This window comes from Barbatula barbatula, assembly GCF_947034865.1.
Source record: "Barbatula barbatula genome assembly, chromosome: 10".
NCBI lineage: Eukaryota > Metazoa > Chordata > Actinopteri > Cypriniformes > Nemacheilidae > Barbatula > Barbatula barbatula.
In genome coordinates, this window is record NC_136773.1 from 21,296,354 (window position 1) to 21,315,206 (window position 18,853).

General features: G+C 38.7%; 2 protein-coding genes across 4 annotated transcripts in view; both read right to left on the reverse strand.

Moving 5' to 3' along the window:
- Window positions 1-895, reverse strand: part of sema3ab (sema domain, immunoglobulin domain (Ig), short basic domain, secreted, (semaphorin) 3Ab) — a 75,807-nt gene extending 74,912 nt beyond the window's left edge. Inside the window, exons 1-2 of the mRNA XM_079466413.1 lie at window positions 707-895; window positions 189-217 (exon numbers count right to left, since the gene is read on the reverse strand). The gene's annotated coding sequence lies outside the window, so the exon portion shown is untranslated. The remainder of the gene's footprint in view (window positions 1-188; window positions 218-706) is intronic.
- Window positions 896-7,374: 6,479 nt separating this feature from the next.
- sema3d (sema domain, immunoglobulin domain (Ig), short basic domain, secreted, (semaphorin) 3D) overlaps window positions 7,375-18,853 on the reverse strand; it is a 28,254-nt gene continuing 16,775 nt past the window's right edge. For all 3 annotated transcript variants that reach the window (XM_079466311.1, XM_079466312.1, XM_079466310.1), the window contains 10 exons: window positions 17,804-17,918; window positions 17,356-17,425; window positions 17,012-17,156; window positions 16,543-16,765; window positions 16,279-16,367; window positions 16,151-16,192; window positions 14,798-14,955; window positions 13,499-13,563; window positions 13,191-13,327; window positions 7,375-8,441 (listed from right to left, as the gene is read on the reverse strand). In XM_079466311.1, coding sequence (XP_079322437.1) covers window positions 8,064-8,441; window positions 13,191-13,327; window positions 13,499-13,563; window positions 14,798-14,955; window positions 16,151-16,192; window positions 16,279-16,367; window positions 16,543-16,765; window positions 17,012-17,156; window positions 17,356-17,425; window positions 17,804-17,918 — 1,422 coding nt within the window. In that variant the 3' untranslated portion in view covers window positions 7,375-8,063. The remainder of the gene's footprint in view (window positions 8,442-13,190; window positions 13,328-13,498; window positions 13,564-14,797; window positions 14,956-16,150; window positions 16,193-16,278; window positions 16,368-16,542; window positions 16,766-17,011; window positions 17,157-17,355; window positions 17,426-17,803; window positions 17,919-18,853) is intronic.

Below are 18,853 nucleotides of genomic sequence, written 5' to 3' on the forward strand. Positions count from 1 at the left end.
CTTACACACACTCAACATTTCAATTCAATTCAATTTTATTTATATAGCGCTTTTAACAATGTGCATTTAAAAGAAATAGTCGTGTTCGAGAGTAGGAAATGGGGCAGGAAATGAACACACCAGTGACTACAGACCCATGCAACCTGTGATAAAATCCAGTCATAGAGTAACTACATGCATCATCTTACCGGAGCAGATGATCATTCTTCACAATCTCCTGGTGAATGCAAACCATTACATAGCAGATCAGTCAAAATTTGATAAAACAGTCTCACTTTATTGTGTATCTTGCATTAATAGTGCTATGTGTAATATTTAGGAGGATCTATTGACAGAAATGCAATTTCTTCAGTGGTGTATAAGACCTTACACCAAGGGTGTAACTTTGGTTTGAGAAGTGGGTGGACACAAAATGGAGGGAAATGTTGATACAAAATCCATGAAATAATGGACTTCCTGCATGAAGTGTGCGAAGTGCGGATGGAGAACAGCGGATGGAGAACAGCGGATGGAGAACAGCAAGTGATTTTCTCCATAGGGAATTTACTACCACAAATTCAGAATGCCCATGTTTTGCAGCGTTTTTGATTGTTAAAATTGATTGAACCATGAAACCACAGTGTTTTTAGTGTAGCTAAAGTGAATGTTTATGAAGGGGAAAAGAAGAGTATTGACTGAGAAATGAAAGGAAAAATGCCTTGTTAACCTGATGGCTTGTTAAAAACTGAGCTGCGACGCTCGATGTCCGTTGGAAGAATGGAATGCGGAAGTTACTCATGTCATGGAGGGCTCTGTATTTCCTAAAATTGCATTGAACAGAGGTGGGAAGAGAAGCCAAAATCTTTACTCAAGTAAAAATACAGGTTACAAGAGAAATTGACACTAGTCTAGTGGCAGAATCATGAGAGACCCAAGTGTTTTATGTGGAGAGAAACATATTATTGACAATCAGGACTTAATATGCGTTCTCTCCAGTCTCGTCGTTTGGCCCCGCCCCTCTCGTTTCTAGTATTGCTTTCCATCTGTGTCTCATTACCCACACCTGCCCATTGTTATCGCCTTTGTTAGTTTCCCTATTTAATGCCCTCATGTCTATTATCTTGTGCTCGTTTGTTGTACTTGTTCCCTGTCAAGAGTCTGTGTGTTTGATGTTTCTAGTTCCCTTGTCTTTGGTTCTTATTTGCCGTGTGACTGTTTTGAGATAGTAGTTTGTTTTGTTTATTGTTTTCCCCCATTGTGAGTGTTTGTTTTGTGCTTATTATATTATTAAAGTCTTAGTGTTTAACGCCTTCAGTACCGTTGCCTGCACTTGGGTTCTTCCTGTCCTAATTCAAGACAGTTTACGCCCACTATTCATACAATTTATATTAATTCCACTATTTTAATATTTTCAATCAATATTCTAATTATACTGCTGCTTATTATCATAAGCAGATATCTTTGCTTTGTACACACAGAGACTAAAGAATAGACAAACACAGAAGACACAAGCATTTCTGTAAGTTCAATCTAGTCCTAATGTCAATGTACTTATTTTGAATAATAGACCATGTCAAACTACAGTGAACCTGCAGAGCTTCTGCCGTGCTCTCTCATATGAAATACAAACAGATTTTTGGCAAAATTAATGTTTTCATATGTTGTGTCATGTGTAACGCAATTACTTGTAAACATAAAGTAAACTGTGTACCACACGCCCACCAACAAGTTTGCTTCCTTGTAAAAGGTTGCGCGCATGTTGCTCTGTCTGACGAACAGGTTGCGCGGGTGCGCGCATATGGCAGGCATTTATCATCGCTGGCAAACATTATGAAACATTTGCAGTTTTGATTGTATAGATTCATCTCCACTTCATATCCACTCTTTGTGTTCTGCGTGTTCTTAAGTTTCGCGCTATGATGAGAGAGTAATACGCCACTTCAGATGATTCAGATGGTTTTGCCCATTGTACAATTAATGCTCAAAAGAATAAAGCATACATTATATAATACAATCTCTAACTGACTGAAATTGATTGTCTTTCAGCATTTTTGGTGGTGCCTTTCCTTAAAATCATTGATTATTTATTGAAAAATTTCTTGTGCACTTTTCCAATGTACGGTCTATATAGGAAGACTTTGCTCGCATGTGCAGCCATTGCGCCACTGGTAGTCACAGTAATAACTAACCGTTGCTAGTATTCAGTACAGAACACATCATAAAGCCATAATGTTTTCTAACTACGGTACGTAACCAATTCATTTTGCCATTCTTTTATTACTTTTGAAGAAGCCCCAATTTCTGAAGAACCTTGCAAGAATTTCTCCACCTTTCACCAATGTCCTTCTTGACAACAAAATGTTTAATACTTCATGTTTCTGACTCAACAGATGTCGAAAACCCAAATAACAAAAGAATGAGTGACAACATTCAACTCTAATCTCAATTGTGGGGTTTTTTTCAGAAAGAAAGTATTTCTTAAGCAAAGTCATTAAAATACATATGATATTGTGAATGTATTAAACACTCACCATAGCACACAGCATGGATACAATGGCAAGACGTTTGAATAAAATTATCTCTGACATGCACTGAGAGGTCCATTGTGGACTCAACAGCGTAGCGCTGAAAATTTGCCAAAATCCTGTCAAACTTCGCTTGTCTGCAATTCACAAGCTAACATTCCCAAACCTAATCTGAGCTGTACTTGCACACGTACCGCACACTTTCAAGTCTGCCAGTATTTTTTTCTCATTGCGAACAACTGCAACATTGCAAATTTGTACAAATCTGTCTAAGGAGGGCTTAGAATAAATATTTTAGTAATATCTAAACTATCAAGGTTCACTAGTGAGCCATAGGGGTGCATTAAAGAAGAAAAAATATGAAAACCGTATACACACTACTTGCATGGTGTGCTTCAGATTATGTTTTTTTTCCTTGTATAATTTATATGTTTTTTGTTTATGTTCATATAAAAGATGTTTTTTTTTTGTTTAGTTTTACTTTGTTTTCAGATATTAATTCTAGTGCCTCAACTTTAACTTATTTCCGTCACTTTTCAACCATCGCTCTGAATCGTTCTCGTTGCTTAATCGTGCCATTTCGTGCCGAAGCATGTTGCCATTATTATTCATAACCCTTAGATTCCTTTTTTGCTATAATATTGAAATTTTGTGCAAGAAACCCCCTTACCCATATGTTTAGACTAGTTACAGTATTTGTTGATTTCCTTGCATCTGGAGAAAGGTGATTTGTCAATATTTCTTAATTTGTTTGCTAAATATAAATATTTTTAATATAGAATATTTGTTGACTCTTACCAGAATGGTTGCCAGAATATTTCTGATGTGTAAAAGTATTTCTAGTCCAACATTTTCTATTTTCAGTACTCCATGATAAAGCTATACCTTCCCCCCCTCAAACCCTGAAAGCACAGGGTTAAAGCTGACCCTTCGAAACCAAAATGAAATTCAGCAAAGAATCGTATATAAATTCTTGAAATATGTCACCAGACCCCTGTCCATTCAGATTTCAATAACATCAAACAACACAAACATGATTACTACCAAACCCACCTCAAAATCCACCATTCTTTCATCTTTCAAAGCTTCAACAGAGCGAGCCTCCATATTGTCAGGTTAAAGCAAACCGGCACCCTCCGTCAACTTTGATGTCGGTGACACGCGTACCCTACCCCAAGGCTTCCCGGTGACCCCAAATCAACAAACATTTACTCATCATGCATGATCAAGACCGGGCGGAACTGAATTCAGATGAGCACATGCGCGAGTGGTAACCCAATCCTCAACCATTCGACCCCTGATCTCCAAAGACTCCATCTTTGGCAAAATCAATGCAGTAAATTATGAGTTCACAAACCTGTGCGCAATGCAGGTAAATTTTACATAATTTTACTGTAATGACTTGCAGACCATTCGTTTTTTTGGTACAGTGGACCACAAGTAATTCTTGGCAGATATAGTACAGTCCTGTGATGTACGTCTTAAACCAGCTGTGACCTGTTATACTAGAAATGTGAAATTAAAATATAGCTTAAATACAGACACACAAATGTTTCCTGTGAATGAAGACATCACTCTATATGCGTGTGTGATCGGCGTGTCGTGGCAGATCTCAGGTGCAGGTACACCGGGTATAAATCAGATGTGAGCCGCACAGGTAGTTATTACCCCCTCAGAGGTAACAACTGTTTCTCTCTGTGTCATACATTCCTTCTGCCCTCTTTCCCCCAGGACACAATCATTCTTAGATCATTCTCCCATCACTCTCTTTTTATCTGTCGACACCGTGGTATACATCTGGAAGAACGCAATTGCCCTGTAATATTCTGCCAAACGTTCCTTGTACCTCCTTGATATCTCAATCCCGTATGTTTGACCGTGACATTTGTTTTGATATGTCAATTCTGCCAGCTCCTGTTTCAACACACACAAACATGCCGGTGGTGCTATTTCTAAATACTTTCACTTTTTTATGTGTAACTCAAACTTATTTTTAATTTAAATAATAAATGACTTTATACTGGTAAAATGTATGAATGATGTATGTCTGAATATATAAGTCTGTCTATATTAAATCTCCTGTCAAAATGTGCAAATGTAAAACAAATGTATTCGGCTACACGTGAACAAGCATCATACACTCTTCATGCTTCAAGTTTTATACCCCATTTAGCTTCAGCAAACCCGCTCACAATGGACAGGCTCCTCATTTGTAGACCCCAGAACAATACAACAGTGTTTCGTTTAATGCCCTTAATTTAATGTGGAAATTAGAAAGGGAACTAAATTTAGGAATATGAATAACATCTGATCCCAACCATGCTCTTGTTTTCGGTTGGATTCCTGTTTTTGGTTCTGATAAGCGGTAGTGGGGATTTGTTCTGAGTAATAAATAAACGATGAAGCTTCAAAAGCTCTCAAACACACAACCTGAAATATTCATCAGCTTTGTTAACATAGAGAGAATGCTGTTATAAACTCGGTACATCAAAGGTTAGAACCTGACATAAATTCATTCCCTCAGTTTCAACATGCTAAACAATGACTGTAATTTCAACAAAACTGAGTTTTCAGTGATCAAGCAACACCTCCATCCAGCATGAAGAACATGTAATTATCCATATGAATGAAGGCTGTAAGCCGTTCCCTTGGTTCTTCCCTCCACAAGCTTTCCGGAATACCGGAGGCTTGCCGTAAGGAATGTGCAAACCCTGTGCATCGGATGCACCGCAGGAGCGAATCGCATAAAATCACTGTACAAAATTACTGATGATACAACCGCAAATGAGTCCGACTCAAATACACAAACCACAGCTCGAACAGAAGCAACCGTTAGGAAAACGCTGCCAGAATGTTTGTGAAAAGCTCTCGCTCCAGGTCTCAATTTGTCTGTGTCTTTAGAGGACATTGTCAAAGCGTGTCCCGTGTCCAGTGGGAGCAAGGTGGAAATACAGGAACGTGAAAACGCTGTTATGAAGTGCTGCCCGGGTTGGAAGCTCATTAGATTTTGAAACAAAGCAAATGCGTTCGTTGTTTACTTCCAAAGCCAAATCGGAGTCCAACACCATTTTGCCATTTGCAGTTTAGTCCTGACATGCTGTTTCCAATAGAATAAAATGACTTAACTGTTATGCAAGAGACTTTGCCCATCGAGTCAAGTGCTTTGAAAGGGACAGTTCACCCAAAAAAACAAATTCTGTCATTTACTCACCCCAGAGATGTTCCAAATCTTTATAAATGTCTTTGTTCTGTTGAACACAGAGAAAGATATTTGGAACAATGCTTGTGACCAAACAGTTCTTGGACACCATTGACTATCATAAGAGGAAAAATAACAATGGTAGTCAGAAGTGCCCCTGAACTGTTTGCTTTCCTACATTCTCCAAAATATCTTCATTTGTGTTCAACGGAACAAAGAAATGTATAAAGCAATCTTTCCAAATATTTATTTTTGGGTGAACAGTCTCTTTAAGTCATGTTGAAATGACACATATTATCATACTTCAACTAAAATTTTCAAACGCAAGAACTTTCCAGCAATACAAATCCAGACGATTATTAGCAAAGACACTCATCTGTATAGACATCACCCAACCGAGTCTAATCTATCCGATCTTACTCTCTCATGCACTTTCCATCTGCAGCACGCGACACCTTTGAAAGTCTCCTTTAATAGATGCTCTTGTATGGTTAAAGATAGCCGGCGATCACCTCTACAGGGGGGCATTCTGGAGAGAAAATATTACTTTCTGCTTGTCTTGGCCATAGCGGGAGGTGCAGGAAGAGAACGCAGTATTGCTCGAGACTTTAGCACTGATAAATGAGTTTTCCCATCAGCAAAAGAAGCAGTAATTTCCCCTTGACTGCGCTCCCCATGTGGCTGTCACTGCCATCGCCGGCCGTGCCCCGGCTCAGACAGAAAAACCTCTCTGTCAAACACAAAGTTCTGATGGATCTTGTGCTGTTATTTATTTATTTTATACAGTTCATTTAAGCTTTGCTTCTTTATAAAGTTCATTACTTACACTGAAACGGAAAATGAGCTGTGCGTTGGCATTTGTGCGTGTATGCATGACCTGTTGACCTTGACTTCCTCAGCGGGCATCACATGCATTATTGACCAAATGAGAGGAGATGAGAAATCCTGACGGGAGAGGAGCTTTGACCTTGAAAACAAACACACACAGCTCTAGGCAGTGAGGTTATCTGAGGTCAGGAGGTATTCTAAGATACGTGTGAGGAGTTCACACTCTTTCTAATCTGATTTGAGGCAGGTTGACCTTAAGAGCACGTGCTGCCCAGTGATGGCATCTCTCAGATCAATCATAAAACTGGCACTGCGTGACTCTTGTTTAGAAGTGGAATCATGGCATTTGTGATACAACTGGGCTTGCTTGTGTAAGTCTATATGAACTGAAACATTATGACAGTATATTGTATACTATGGTATATATTGTATATCTGTACTCGCAAGAAGGTTCAGAAGCACTTCCGATCCTGTTTTTATATATTACATTTTTTCTTGCATATATAATTAAATCTTAAAGTTAATAACAGTTGTTTATAAATATTTTGTTGGTTGTATTTTGTTGAAAAAAGTTAGTGTAAGAGGAAGATCTTCTGGACCAGCGCTAAACAGTGCATCATCCAAAGTGCTCTATACTTAATAAATTGACAAATTGGTACGTTCCTATTTTCGATATCTTGATTTCTATGCTATGTAATTTCAGACTTTCTATTGTATCATAAAATATAAAATATTTTTCTTTTGAAATTCTTTGATATATATATAATAATATAACACTCATTGTCATATAGTCAATATTACAGTAAATAGACGTGCATTTAAGAAATGTACAAAAAAAGAACTAAAGTAGAAATAAAAAAAAGATTTTATTTTAAAACATTGTTATTTTAAATGGCGTCATTAACAAACAACCTACCGTAAGACACACTGCAAACATACAAAAATAATGTACTTTACATTATGTAATGTCAATGCTTGGTTATAATTGTAGAAAAACACTGTAAACTATGATAAGCATGCACAATTTCATGTACAAAAAAATATAAATATTTACATGCATTCAACATGAATGCATTTAGTTCTTGATTAAAATGAAGACGCAATGAACTGTTGCTTTGAAACCATAATCCAGATGTTACCAGAGAGAATAATGATTCAACAACCCCTGTGTGTATACGATTATATTTTAATTAAAGTCATGGAGGCTAGAAGTTAAGTATGCCATGGTCTTCTTGTCCAATGAGGCTTTAATAAACCTCTAGATTGTGACATTTCAAAAAGACGTCAGGTTGACTTCCTGTCACTTAGACATTTTTTGTCCAACGCTTAATTTGTAAATGGTAAATTTGTGTCATTTAACTGGTACCAAATGACACACATTCTTATTTAATAGACAGCCCATTTCTCTTTCTATTTGGTATTAAATTCAAGGGCAACCCATCCACTGCGTAGACATTGTGACCCATCTAACCTCACAACGGAATCTAACACTGCCCACTCCCTTAGGCAGGCAATGTTATGACTGGCACCCCCTAGTGGTGACGCCTGTTCCTGCTTTTGCGAAACTCCTGGGCGTGTTTCCATTTGCCCTTTTGCTTCTGCTTCTTCTCTCTGTGCCAGAGCGTTTCACAGTACTCGTCTATAGAGCGAGCGGAGCCGCTCAACACACGCAGGTAATCCTTATAAAGCTGCCGTTGTTCGGCCGGGTTTTCTGACGATCCCTGTGAGCCCTGTGAGCCCGAGTGTCCGTGAATTTGCCCGCGTTCAAGGACGTGAAGGGAGACCTGGAGAAGCGTGCGGGTGAAGCTGTGTTCCTGGGAGGTGCAGAAGTACGATCCTGCGTCCCCGCGCTGGAGCCAACGAATCAGCAAACCCCGCTCTGTTACGATCACTCGTTCATCTGGTTTGATCTGCAACGACATAGCTTCACAATAATTGTGTTTCTTTTAACCGCACAATTTTACATTGAATCACACTGCTCATAATCATTATTCAGGGAGCCCCAGGAGGAGAATTCATGTGTCATTCGGTGGGTTTCTCCTCATAAATCATTCAGCTCAAAAGCACCGCAGAGCCCAGGAGACCACAGTGAGACTCTCTCAAGGTCAGGGATCGGTCTTTAACCTCTGCGCTCTGATTCCTCCTGACCTCACATTAAGCCATGTGATTGATCATTAGAGTCTTATTAGCAAATTAGACAAGCTGATCAGGTTAATGGTGACAAGAGAGAGAGAGCGAGAGAGAGAAAGAGAGAGAGAAGTTGTGGGATTGGAGAAAGTGGGCTGAGATGCTCTTGGTCTTGAGTAAATCCAGAGTCCAATGTGACCAGAACGTGTTTGTGAGGGAAGGTGTGTTAAATGATCGGGTTTTCTGTTAAAAATACAGGTTTCAACTTTTAGATAAAAAAGACCTAAATGTCAGTATGTGCTAATATCTCTATCTCTGTCTTTGCCTTCTTCTTTCACATATATTTATTTCCCCCATATCCGTTTTACTATCTCTTTTACCTCCTTCCTTTCATTCCTCTCTGTCTTCTCTCTCTTTTATTTTCTTGCTTATCTGTGTTTTTGTGCCTGCTGATTTCTCCTGCTAGTCACGCTGTCGTCGTGGACTAAATCAATACAGCTGTGCTGTACAGAACGGAGGGAAACGAAGCTTCAAAGCATACCGGACCCCTGTAAAACACACATCCACTGAGACGTACCGCTGCATTGACATATGCTAATCCATCTGCCATCTGAGAAACACATAAGATAATGCAGAAGCCATGATAGTAACAAAGAATAATGTAGAGCAAATTTCTCAATTCTGCATGTATGTGAACTGTGCATTGGGAACCAGTGACGGCCAAAGCTTGAACAAAAAGGCCAAAGGCACTTGGTTTCAAGACGAAACACGTGTGTGTCTCATTGAGATGTTACGGTGTGTCTGTGAATGTCTGTGTGTGTGTGTGTGTGTGTGTGTGTGTGTGTGTGTGTGTGTGTGTGTGCGTGTGTGTGTGTGTGTGTGTGTGTGTCTGTGTGTGTTGTATGTCGGCAGTATATCATGGCGTATAAATCCAGCTGAAGGTTTAACTGGGGGCAAGAGGAAACTGGCTTCTGATCACAGACGCAGGTTTAAGAAATGCATTGGGTCAAAAGCATTAAAACCACAATAAGGGGCCTCTGTCCGTCTGCATCTTCTCCGTGTAAAACGCGGTCAGTCGGTGGGTTCTGAAAGCAAAAGAGAGTGCTCAAACCAGAAAGATCTGTGTCACCATCTCGAATACAATCTGGCCTATCAATGACCCACAATCGTTAGGGAAATTATATTTGGTTGTAAAAAAGGGTACGAAAACATAAGGCAGAAGAGAGAGAGAGAAATGAGAAAATCGAAGTATGGTACTATTTCGAATTGGGAATAGAAAACCAGTTGTTATTCACGGTTTCATTTTTATATCGAAAAAAAATCCTTTATACATATCAAATCTTTATTTTTATTTGCAGTTGATTTATTGTTCCAGGCAATAAAGTCTAAAACAACATAAAAACGTATACACAACAATATTATTAATATAAACAAATATATTTGTTCAGAAATCAGAATCATTAAGTAGAATCATAAAAGGGCATATGTCAAATGTATCGTGACTTAACCCGGTAAACAGGTCTTGTTACATCCGCTTGTATGAAAAAGTGTATTGACAGTATTAACTATCAGCTATGGATTTTTAAGGTAATAAGCTAAACTAGATGAATCCAATAAGACTGGTTTTCCGGTTTCTGCGTGTGACGTTCGGCATAAAGCTCATTGGATCCAGAATCATCCAATTCTTTACAATTCACAAGTCAGGTTTCTGCGTTTTCTGAGAATAATACAAACTACAAACAGATCTTTGTTTACCTTGTCAGCGTTCCAATAAACATTCACATAAACAAAAACCTTGTTTTCTTTTCTATCATTTACTGTTGTCTTTTACGAGCTGTAGTGGGGGGGGGTGATATTTTAGTATCGCACCCCAGGTGTGAGATAGTGTGTGTGTGCTTGCAGGTGTTTTTAACAGCTGGCCGGTAGGGAGTCTGTCGTTTTGTTCTGTGTGAAGGACAGAGCGATAAAAAGAAAAGGAGAAGAAGGAAAACAGCAGGAAGGAAAACTAAAATAAAACAAATGCACAGCAGGTCTAATGTTTACTCAAGACATGGGATTTCAGGATCGTTCTGAAAGCAGGAAACTGCGCGTTTCATCTTGAATCGCATCACAGATATGACGTTTGTGCTGCGATTTGACCTTCTGCCTCGTGTCTCTCACGACTCCCTAATATTCAACACGTTCTCCTGCTGGGATTAATTGTTGAAGGGATGGATCAATAAAAGGATATGCTGATCTACCGTTTCAGAGTCAGGCCTTGGCCCGTCTATTCATCATAGCCAAAGACGATAGTCACACACACACACAAAACCAAAGCCACAAGGTTAGAATGACCCCTGTGAATCTGCACTATGAACTTTAAACTACAGCACACACACATACGTCCCTCCGTATCTACAATATACACACACACGGCACACAATAGCAAAACTACTCTACAGAACAAAGAGAAGAAAATGTGGTGAGAATGAGACAGTTTGAGTTCTCTGTGTCGACACACATATGACCTGAATTATGCAACATCTATGCACCTTTGGGGTTAAGAGTTTCTGTAAATCAGTTTCTGGAGATTGTCCAGTGACTAAGACTGTATGATGCCACGCCACACTATTAGAATAGAAAATATAATAATACAGCTAATTTATACACTAGATAAACAGTGAATAATTGCTGAGCATGAAATACAAGATACTAAAAAGCAATTAACCAAAAATAATACAAGTCTAAAAGTACCATGTAAACCCAATCATTTATGGAGATAGGGCGGTCAAAGATTTAATGCGGTGAATCGCATCCAAAACAAACGTTTGTGTCCGCATAAAGTCTGTGTACTTTGCATATTCATTTGTATTTATGAACACAAAAACATACACATACATGTATATCTATTTAGGAAATATTTCAATGTATCTATGTTTACCAATAATTGAACTTTTATATAAATATTAAGGGTAATGAGATGTCATGGCACAACATATATCCCCATGCAATTAGCATGATGGGGTGATGGAATTATGACCATTTTAGTCGCATATGCTCGCTATATTTGACCTGTGCGACCTCAAAATATATTTGGGAGCATTTGTGTGAGTCCACATTTTGTTGAGGTGCAACCTGTTTTCATTACTGTACAGAACATGCTAATGATTTCGCAAAGTATGTGCGCGCTGTGAGCTACAGTGACCGCCCCGGCCATTCACAAAGACAACGTGATTTACCATCCCGCATCGCCACTTTCCCAGTGTTTCTCTATGAAAACACATGCTAGACGGACGGTTTCAACATTCGTGCGATGTTACTCGTGTCCGCAGCGCCTTGCGCATTAAGCACCAGTCTTTACGTCGGTTAGCGCTGAATATACTGTATAAAATATATGTTTCATTTGTTTCATAAAATACAGGTTGATTTTATAATGCCTATATTTGTGACTTTTTGTGTTTTTAAGGACCCGTTTACACGAGACCGTTTTCAACTGAAAATGGGAACAAATTATGCGATTTTGCTGTCAGGCGCATGCATATTGGGCGCCAAGTCACGCTAGTATAGCCAACACAATATGGCACTGTACTGTAACGTACTGTGAGCTCTCGCTGCTGGACTATGTATTAACGTTTTCCCAGCAAAATGTGGATTTGCTGCACCAATAAGACCAGCTGAGACGCACTATTGACATTCGCCTGACTTTAAACTCACATATACGCTGACCAACAGTATTAAAAAGTTTTGGTTTAAAACTGTGTATGTGCCAAGGCACGTCCTGTTTTTTTACACAACATCGCCACCCACTGGCATGGCGTGCATTCTACTGCGTTTTTATCTGTTTTCCTGGATCCTTGTAAATGCAGACCGTTTTGATAAAGCTGTCATGTGTACGTGAAACTTTTCAAGAACGCAAAGGAAAAACGTTTCTGTTTTTCATCGTGTAAACGTGGCCTAAGAGACTATTTTTCGCTATATATTTCATCCTTGAGGATTTCTTTAAAAAAAGCCTAAAAATCTCGTCTCGTTCTCGTGAACCAGTCTCGTGGGATAAATGTCCCGTGACACCCCTAATATCTATGTTTATTAATTTTACATTTAAAATATATTTAAAATATATATTTATATTTCACTTTTCTTAAATATATGTATGCACGTGTATGTGTTTATAAATACAACATCAATATGCACTGTATACAGACATACAGTATATTATGTAAACACAAACTTTTAACCCTATAAGTAAGTCCATTAAAGTGTATCAAATGTAGAAATGGGCTGACATCACTCATACTGTGTCACAGGGGGACAGACTATTGCTCTCAATTCTATTTAATCCACTGTTAAACAATTCACTTCTCAAAGCCAATTCTCTCCTTTACTGAAGAGGGAACATTCATTTCTGGACCATATTTAGGCTACAAACTGTCCAGTTGATACATAACAGACGTGTCAAAGATACAAAATAATCATGTATTTACAAAAATGTAGGACAACTATCACTGAAATGGAGCACAGGAGTGTGTGTTAGATGTACAGTATGTTAGTGGTACCTCATGTCGGTGGTCAGCTCCCGGCTTCAGTACAAACCAGCGGATTTGGGCCTGCTGGGATTTAGAAACGCACTCAAGAAAAGAGGAGTTACTTTCCACTCCGTACAACACCTTCTCCTCCACGTTCCTCCCCAACACTGTTGTAAGAGAGACAGAGAGATGAAGAGAAAGAGCGATCAGTGTTTCTGAAAGACAAGGTATTTTTTAGGAGGTCCATTAGGTGAGCCCCACAGGACAATGCAGCATCTTAGAAAAAAACAGAGCTTTAAGTGCTTTTATGTTTCATACACGCATACATGACTCCGTACCATCTTCAGTGTCCCAGCAATGGCTGGACGGGTCTCCATGTTTGATGTCTTGTCTTCTGGCCCTCCTGTATGCACACAAAAAACAGAGCAGAGGTTTTTTAAAGGCTTGTCTGGAACCACACCACCTGTCAAAAGTTTTGGAGCACTTATGTGTTCATATTATTTCAACATTTTAGAATAATAATACACTCATCAAAAGTATGAAATAAAACAACTATGGGAATTATGTTGTAACTAAAATAAAATTAAACAAGTTAAATTTTGTCATCCTCAGTGTAGTAGTGACCTTTGGACTAGAATTTGCAGAAATCTTTTTTTTAAACAATATTAAAGGTGTTTCAGACTATTCTGTGCTCTTATTGGCTCATTTATCGTCATTACTCAATCAAAGTCATCCATTTAACAATATTTTTTTTATAAAAAATAAATGTGTCTACTAAAGTAATTTCACTCAATTGTCCCAAAACTTTTGACTGGTATTGTAACAAAATAAATATGAAAGATCTTAAATGTTGACATTCTGCATCCGTTCCTTACATAAACCTACAACATATGACTTCAGAAGACAAGAAATATAGTGCAATGAGTTTTAGAAAACCACTGAAACTTTTTCTGACAACCTTGACAGCTTCTTGGCCGTTCATTGGAACAACATAGACAAGAGCGATCACAGATAAGAAAAACATCCTCAGCTCTTTCTGACCTATAACAAACAACCAATGATGAATGTGAAACTCTCACGGCCATCCGACACGTCAAAAATCCTAAAAAATATTCCTCTCTCGCTCTCAACATCTCTCTGTCGCCCTCTCTCTCTCTCTCCCTGTAGGACTGACCTGGCCTCCTTGCGTCAGTGGCGGACCGGAACGGTAGGGAGAGAAAGGGCAAGAAAACTTCTCTGGCAGCGCACATACATCATCTCAACAACAAAGCAACTTTAATCAATTTGCCTGTCCGGTCCATTCCCACTACGCCCTATGGCACAGGAAAATCAAATATTTATCATTTTCTTCTGTGTGCTGAACTCCAGGAAACAACTCACCCTGCAGAAGTAGGTCAGAAAGAGGGCATCACAAAGCTCGCTCTCTCTTAACTTGCCCCTCTCCCCAAACACCTTGGAGCATCAAACTGCATGTTTCGCACATCTCAGGGATAACGCAGGACATGTGCAGGGTTGTGTTCGTGCCGATGCGTGTTTGTGTGTGTGTGCGAAAGAAAACGCCTGCTAAACAAAAGTGCTGACTCTTTGAATCACTGTCATGGCTTTACATCGACGCTTTATTGGTCTGCGTGCGTTACCTTTTGGAGGCTGGAATGTATCTGGAGCACTGGGTGCCGTCCCAGGCGCAGTACGGGTCTCTAGCCAGACAGCATTCGGCGCAGCCTTGTCCATAAATATGACACCTGTGCAGGGCCACCTGCACCAACCCGTCGCTTCCTCCAACAAACAGCTGCTGCTGCGCACATACAAACACACAAAGTACTAAACCAGACGCAATGACAAAAAAAAGTGCTTACTGGAGCAGCCTTTCTTATAGAGTTATCAGTAAATGTCCGTCGTTTGCAGCTTTATTCATCCACGATCAACCTCTAAAAACAGCATGTACACGTGTGACTATATAATATATATATATATATATATATATATATAACACAGAAAATAGAAATACAAACTCCAAAAAAAGCAGTCAAAATAAAAGCTTTGTTTGTGGTATTTAACATTTAGCAGAATCTTTGTAATTGGAAACCCTTTTTATCTGTTTAACAATTTCCTTCCATTAAAGTATGGCTGTACAAAATAATACAATTCTCCAGAATAAAAGTTTGTGTATACATAACATATGTCTGTGCATTGACATATTAATTTTGTATAATAACACGCGCACGCACGCACACACACACACACGCATATATTTAAGAAATATATAAAGTATGAAAATGTATAAACATAACATCATTTGAATTATTGCTAAATATAAATAAATACATATAAATGAATACATATACACGTATACATATTTAGGAAATATTTACGTATTTATGAATACGAAATGAATATGCACAGTACACAGCCAAATATTATGTAAACACAAACACAGACCTAAACTAAAGATACAAAAACATTTCTGCATACAACACAGAAGCTAAACCTGACAAAAGAATTGGCCCTTTGAACTAATTTACCAAAAATATTAGCCAGATGGCCAGTTGAAACAGCCTTGTGGTTCTAAATATGTATTGAAAAGAAGAAATAAGATTTCGATTGAAAAGCATCCTTAACCATGAACTTCAGAAGATAACTAGACAAAGGGAGTGCAAAGGACGTATGAAAGGAATGGCACAGGAACAAAAGCAACACACTTATCGGGAAACACTGATAATGAAAAGCTAAACAAAGAAAGTCCTAACACATCAATTTTGAAACAGTGGCTTGAGAACCGTCAGATACGCAGCTGCTAACACATGACAAATATCCCTGTGATACAACAGAAACAAAAACAGCTTGCTGATAAATTCTCTTGAGTAGAAGTTATAGCCTTTGCAAAACAGATGCATAGTCTGTGTATTCCCGAGTTGAAGAGGTAGTTTACTCAAACAAAATGTAAAAAGTTCACTTTACTAAAACAAAATTTGAAAAACTTCTCGTCTTACCTGTTTTGAGGATATTTCCATGTTGAGGATAGGTGTGGGGTTCTGAAAACAAGTAATGTATCAATGTCTTAATATGTCTGTTTGTATTTATTTCTAAATGCTTCCAGTGTGTACATTTATAACTTTACCTTGAACACCTGAAGCTCTTCTAAGATGATCTCCTCTGTGGACCAGTTTTCCTGAGTGATGCTAACAACCTTCAATACTGAACCTGCATCTGTAAACACATGCACACGTTTGAGTCTTCATGTTTCTCTTTCAAACAAGCTCTACTGCCACCTGCTGGTCTTGTACACTTATGTCTTATCTCCTGTAGAACTTAATAATAAATTAAATTATTGCAAGGCCATGCACTTTCTTGACATTATATAATATCAGAAATCTTTTCTTACCGGTGCCCAAAAACATAACAGCATACTGTCCGTCCTCAGCAGACACACGGTCAACAACAATCTGAGTAAGCCTGTACTCTGTGTTGATACGTGTAAAGATGGGTCGGCCCGTCATTGGGTACACAGAGCGGTACATGAGTGGATGCAGTCGTATGAAACTGATGACTTCATCTGGAAAGTCTTTAGTGGTTTTTATATGAGGATCATACGTCCGACTCGGGCACTGGGTTAAAAAAACAAGTAGGAAAAAATATATATTGGTATTCACGAAGATGCCCTAATACTAATAATGTACTGTCTTGGACAGCATTATACATTTTGAGTCATATACTGCATTGTCAATTATAAACAAGATGGACAATATATACAGTTTTTTGCCTCCCTCTAGTGGTGATGTATTAAACTAATGGAATCAGTCATGGTGATTCTACAAGTTAAAACGAGAAAATAAAAACAAAACGTTACTGACAGTGCCTGGTCGTGGATATGGGATTCGGCCTTCATACTCCGCCCAGCGATGGTCCGGTCCCTCTTTATGAGCATATGGTCCATTAAACACAGCACGGATATCTTGCATGTCATACAAACAGACTGCTGATCCTTTAAAGATTGCACTGCAGAGCACAAACACATCTATTTCAAGATAAATTGGCAATGATAACCATGTTTATAGCTGTCATATTTCATTAAAAACAGACTTCTAATTGATAAGGTATTAAAATGATAGCCCATGATAAACATTTGACAAACGTTTTAGATTCGAACAAAACCACAAACACTGAAATCGTGATACGATCTGCAGCTGGATCTTACCTTGCGGTGGTGAACACCGCATACACCATAGGGCTTCTCTCATCCCTGCTAGGGAGCAGAAAAACATCCTCTGCAACACACACACACAAATACATGAGGACATCGCTGAACATTTTTACAATGCCAAGAAAATGTGATGAACCTCAAGTGTGTTTTGAAAAAGAACAGAAGGGAAGTGTGTGCGTGTGTGTGTGTGTTTGCAAGTTTGTAAAGGTATTCAAAGCCCAATTCAATCGTCAAAAACAACTCAAGCGCCATTTTAAATGAAAAAACGTGTATTTTAAATATAACATTGTCATTAAGTTTGTTTGTGTGAGGGTTAGATTAAGGAGATAAAACAATGATGAGACTTGAATAAAAAGATGTAAGTATTAGTTGTATGATCTTAGGCTATATATAGTGAATCAAATCTGTGTGTGACCGAGAGATAACACAACATGTCACTCACGGAGCTCATCGAAGTGTGTATCAATGCCATCTGGTCCGGGAATGGAACACACGAGTCTTGCTTTGAGGAACGTGGTCCATTTATTGGTGAGACTTCTCAAGCCCCCAACATCATTCTGCGCACACACAAACAAACACTTACATCTTTTAATCTGAAATCGATCTATCTGAGAGCACATCTGTATCATGTTGAGAAATCATAACCTTATTTCACAGACTTCATAAGCAAACGCTCAATATTGAGAGGTGAACACCTGCATCTGCCTCTCATTACTGCGACTCGTTTCGTAAAGAGTGAGAGGACAGAAACCACACGCTCCTCAGTTACACACAGACTGTAGAGGTACACAAACACCAGCAAAAAGAAGAGAGAAAGACACACAAAGGCAAAGAGAACAATTAACAGATTAGAAAGAGGGATGTGAGTTGTAATGGGAATATAACGGCCCTTCCCGTGAATTCTCCAAGAACAGGTTCACGGATCTCAGGACACACAATGAAGAACACAGAGTCTTGAAGACGGAGAAAGCATGTTGAGAACACTTCAATCAATCTCTTCATTATTGCCAAAAGAGTTTAATCAAAGGACTCGGCCGATTTCACCGACACTCACTTTAAGCAGCAAACATATTCCGCTTGCGCCATTGTAATTTTTGAATAACACTCGAGAAGAAGTAGTAAAAGACCTGAAAGAGGTTTAAGAGTGGCGGTCCCTAAATTCTCTAATCTTCAAAGATGCCCTCTCCAGTGTTATCCAGTGAGGAATCTGGCCTCGGGTGGCTTTACAGCTCACTCCTAAAGCTATAAAATCCCGCCCGCTTCAGAACAAGAATTTTGCTAAAGAGCTTGGAATTTTTATTGCATACAGCCTGTGAGGATGAGCCAACAACATCTCGGACAGATTTTTTTATATTTGCAGGTTGAAGGTTTACAGCTTCGCAAGCGTTATTAAATATGTAGAAGTACATTAACAAATAGATAAATGAACAGGACTCTCTCTAAGTGTGTCTCTTATGTATGTTCTCTCTTCGGTAGGCCCAGTATGACATTG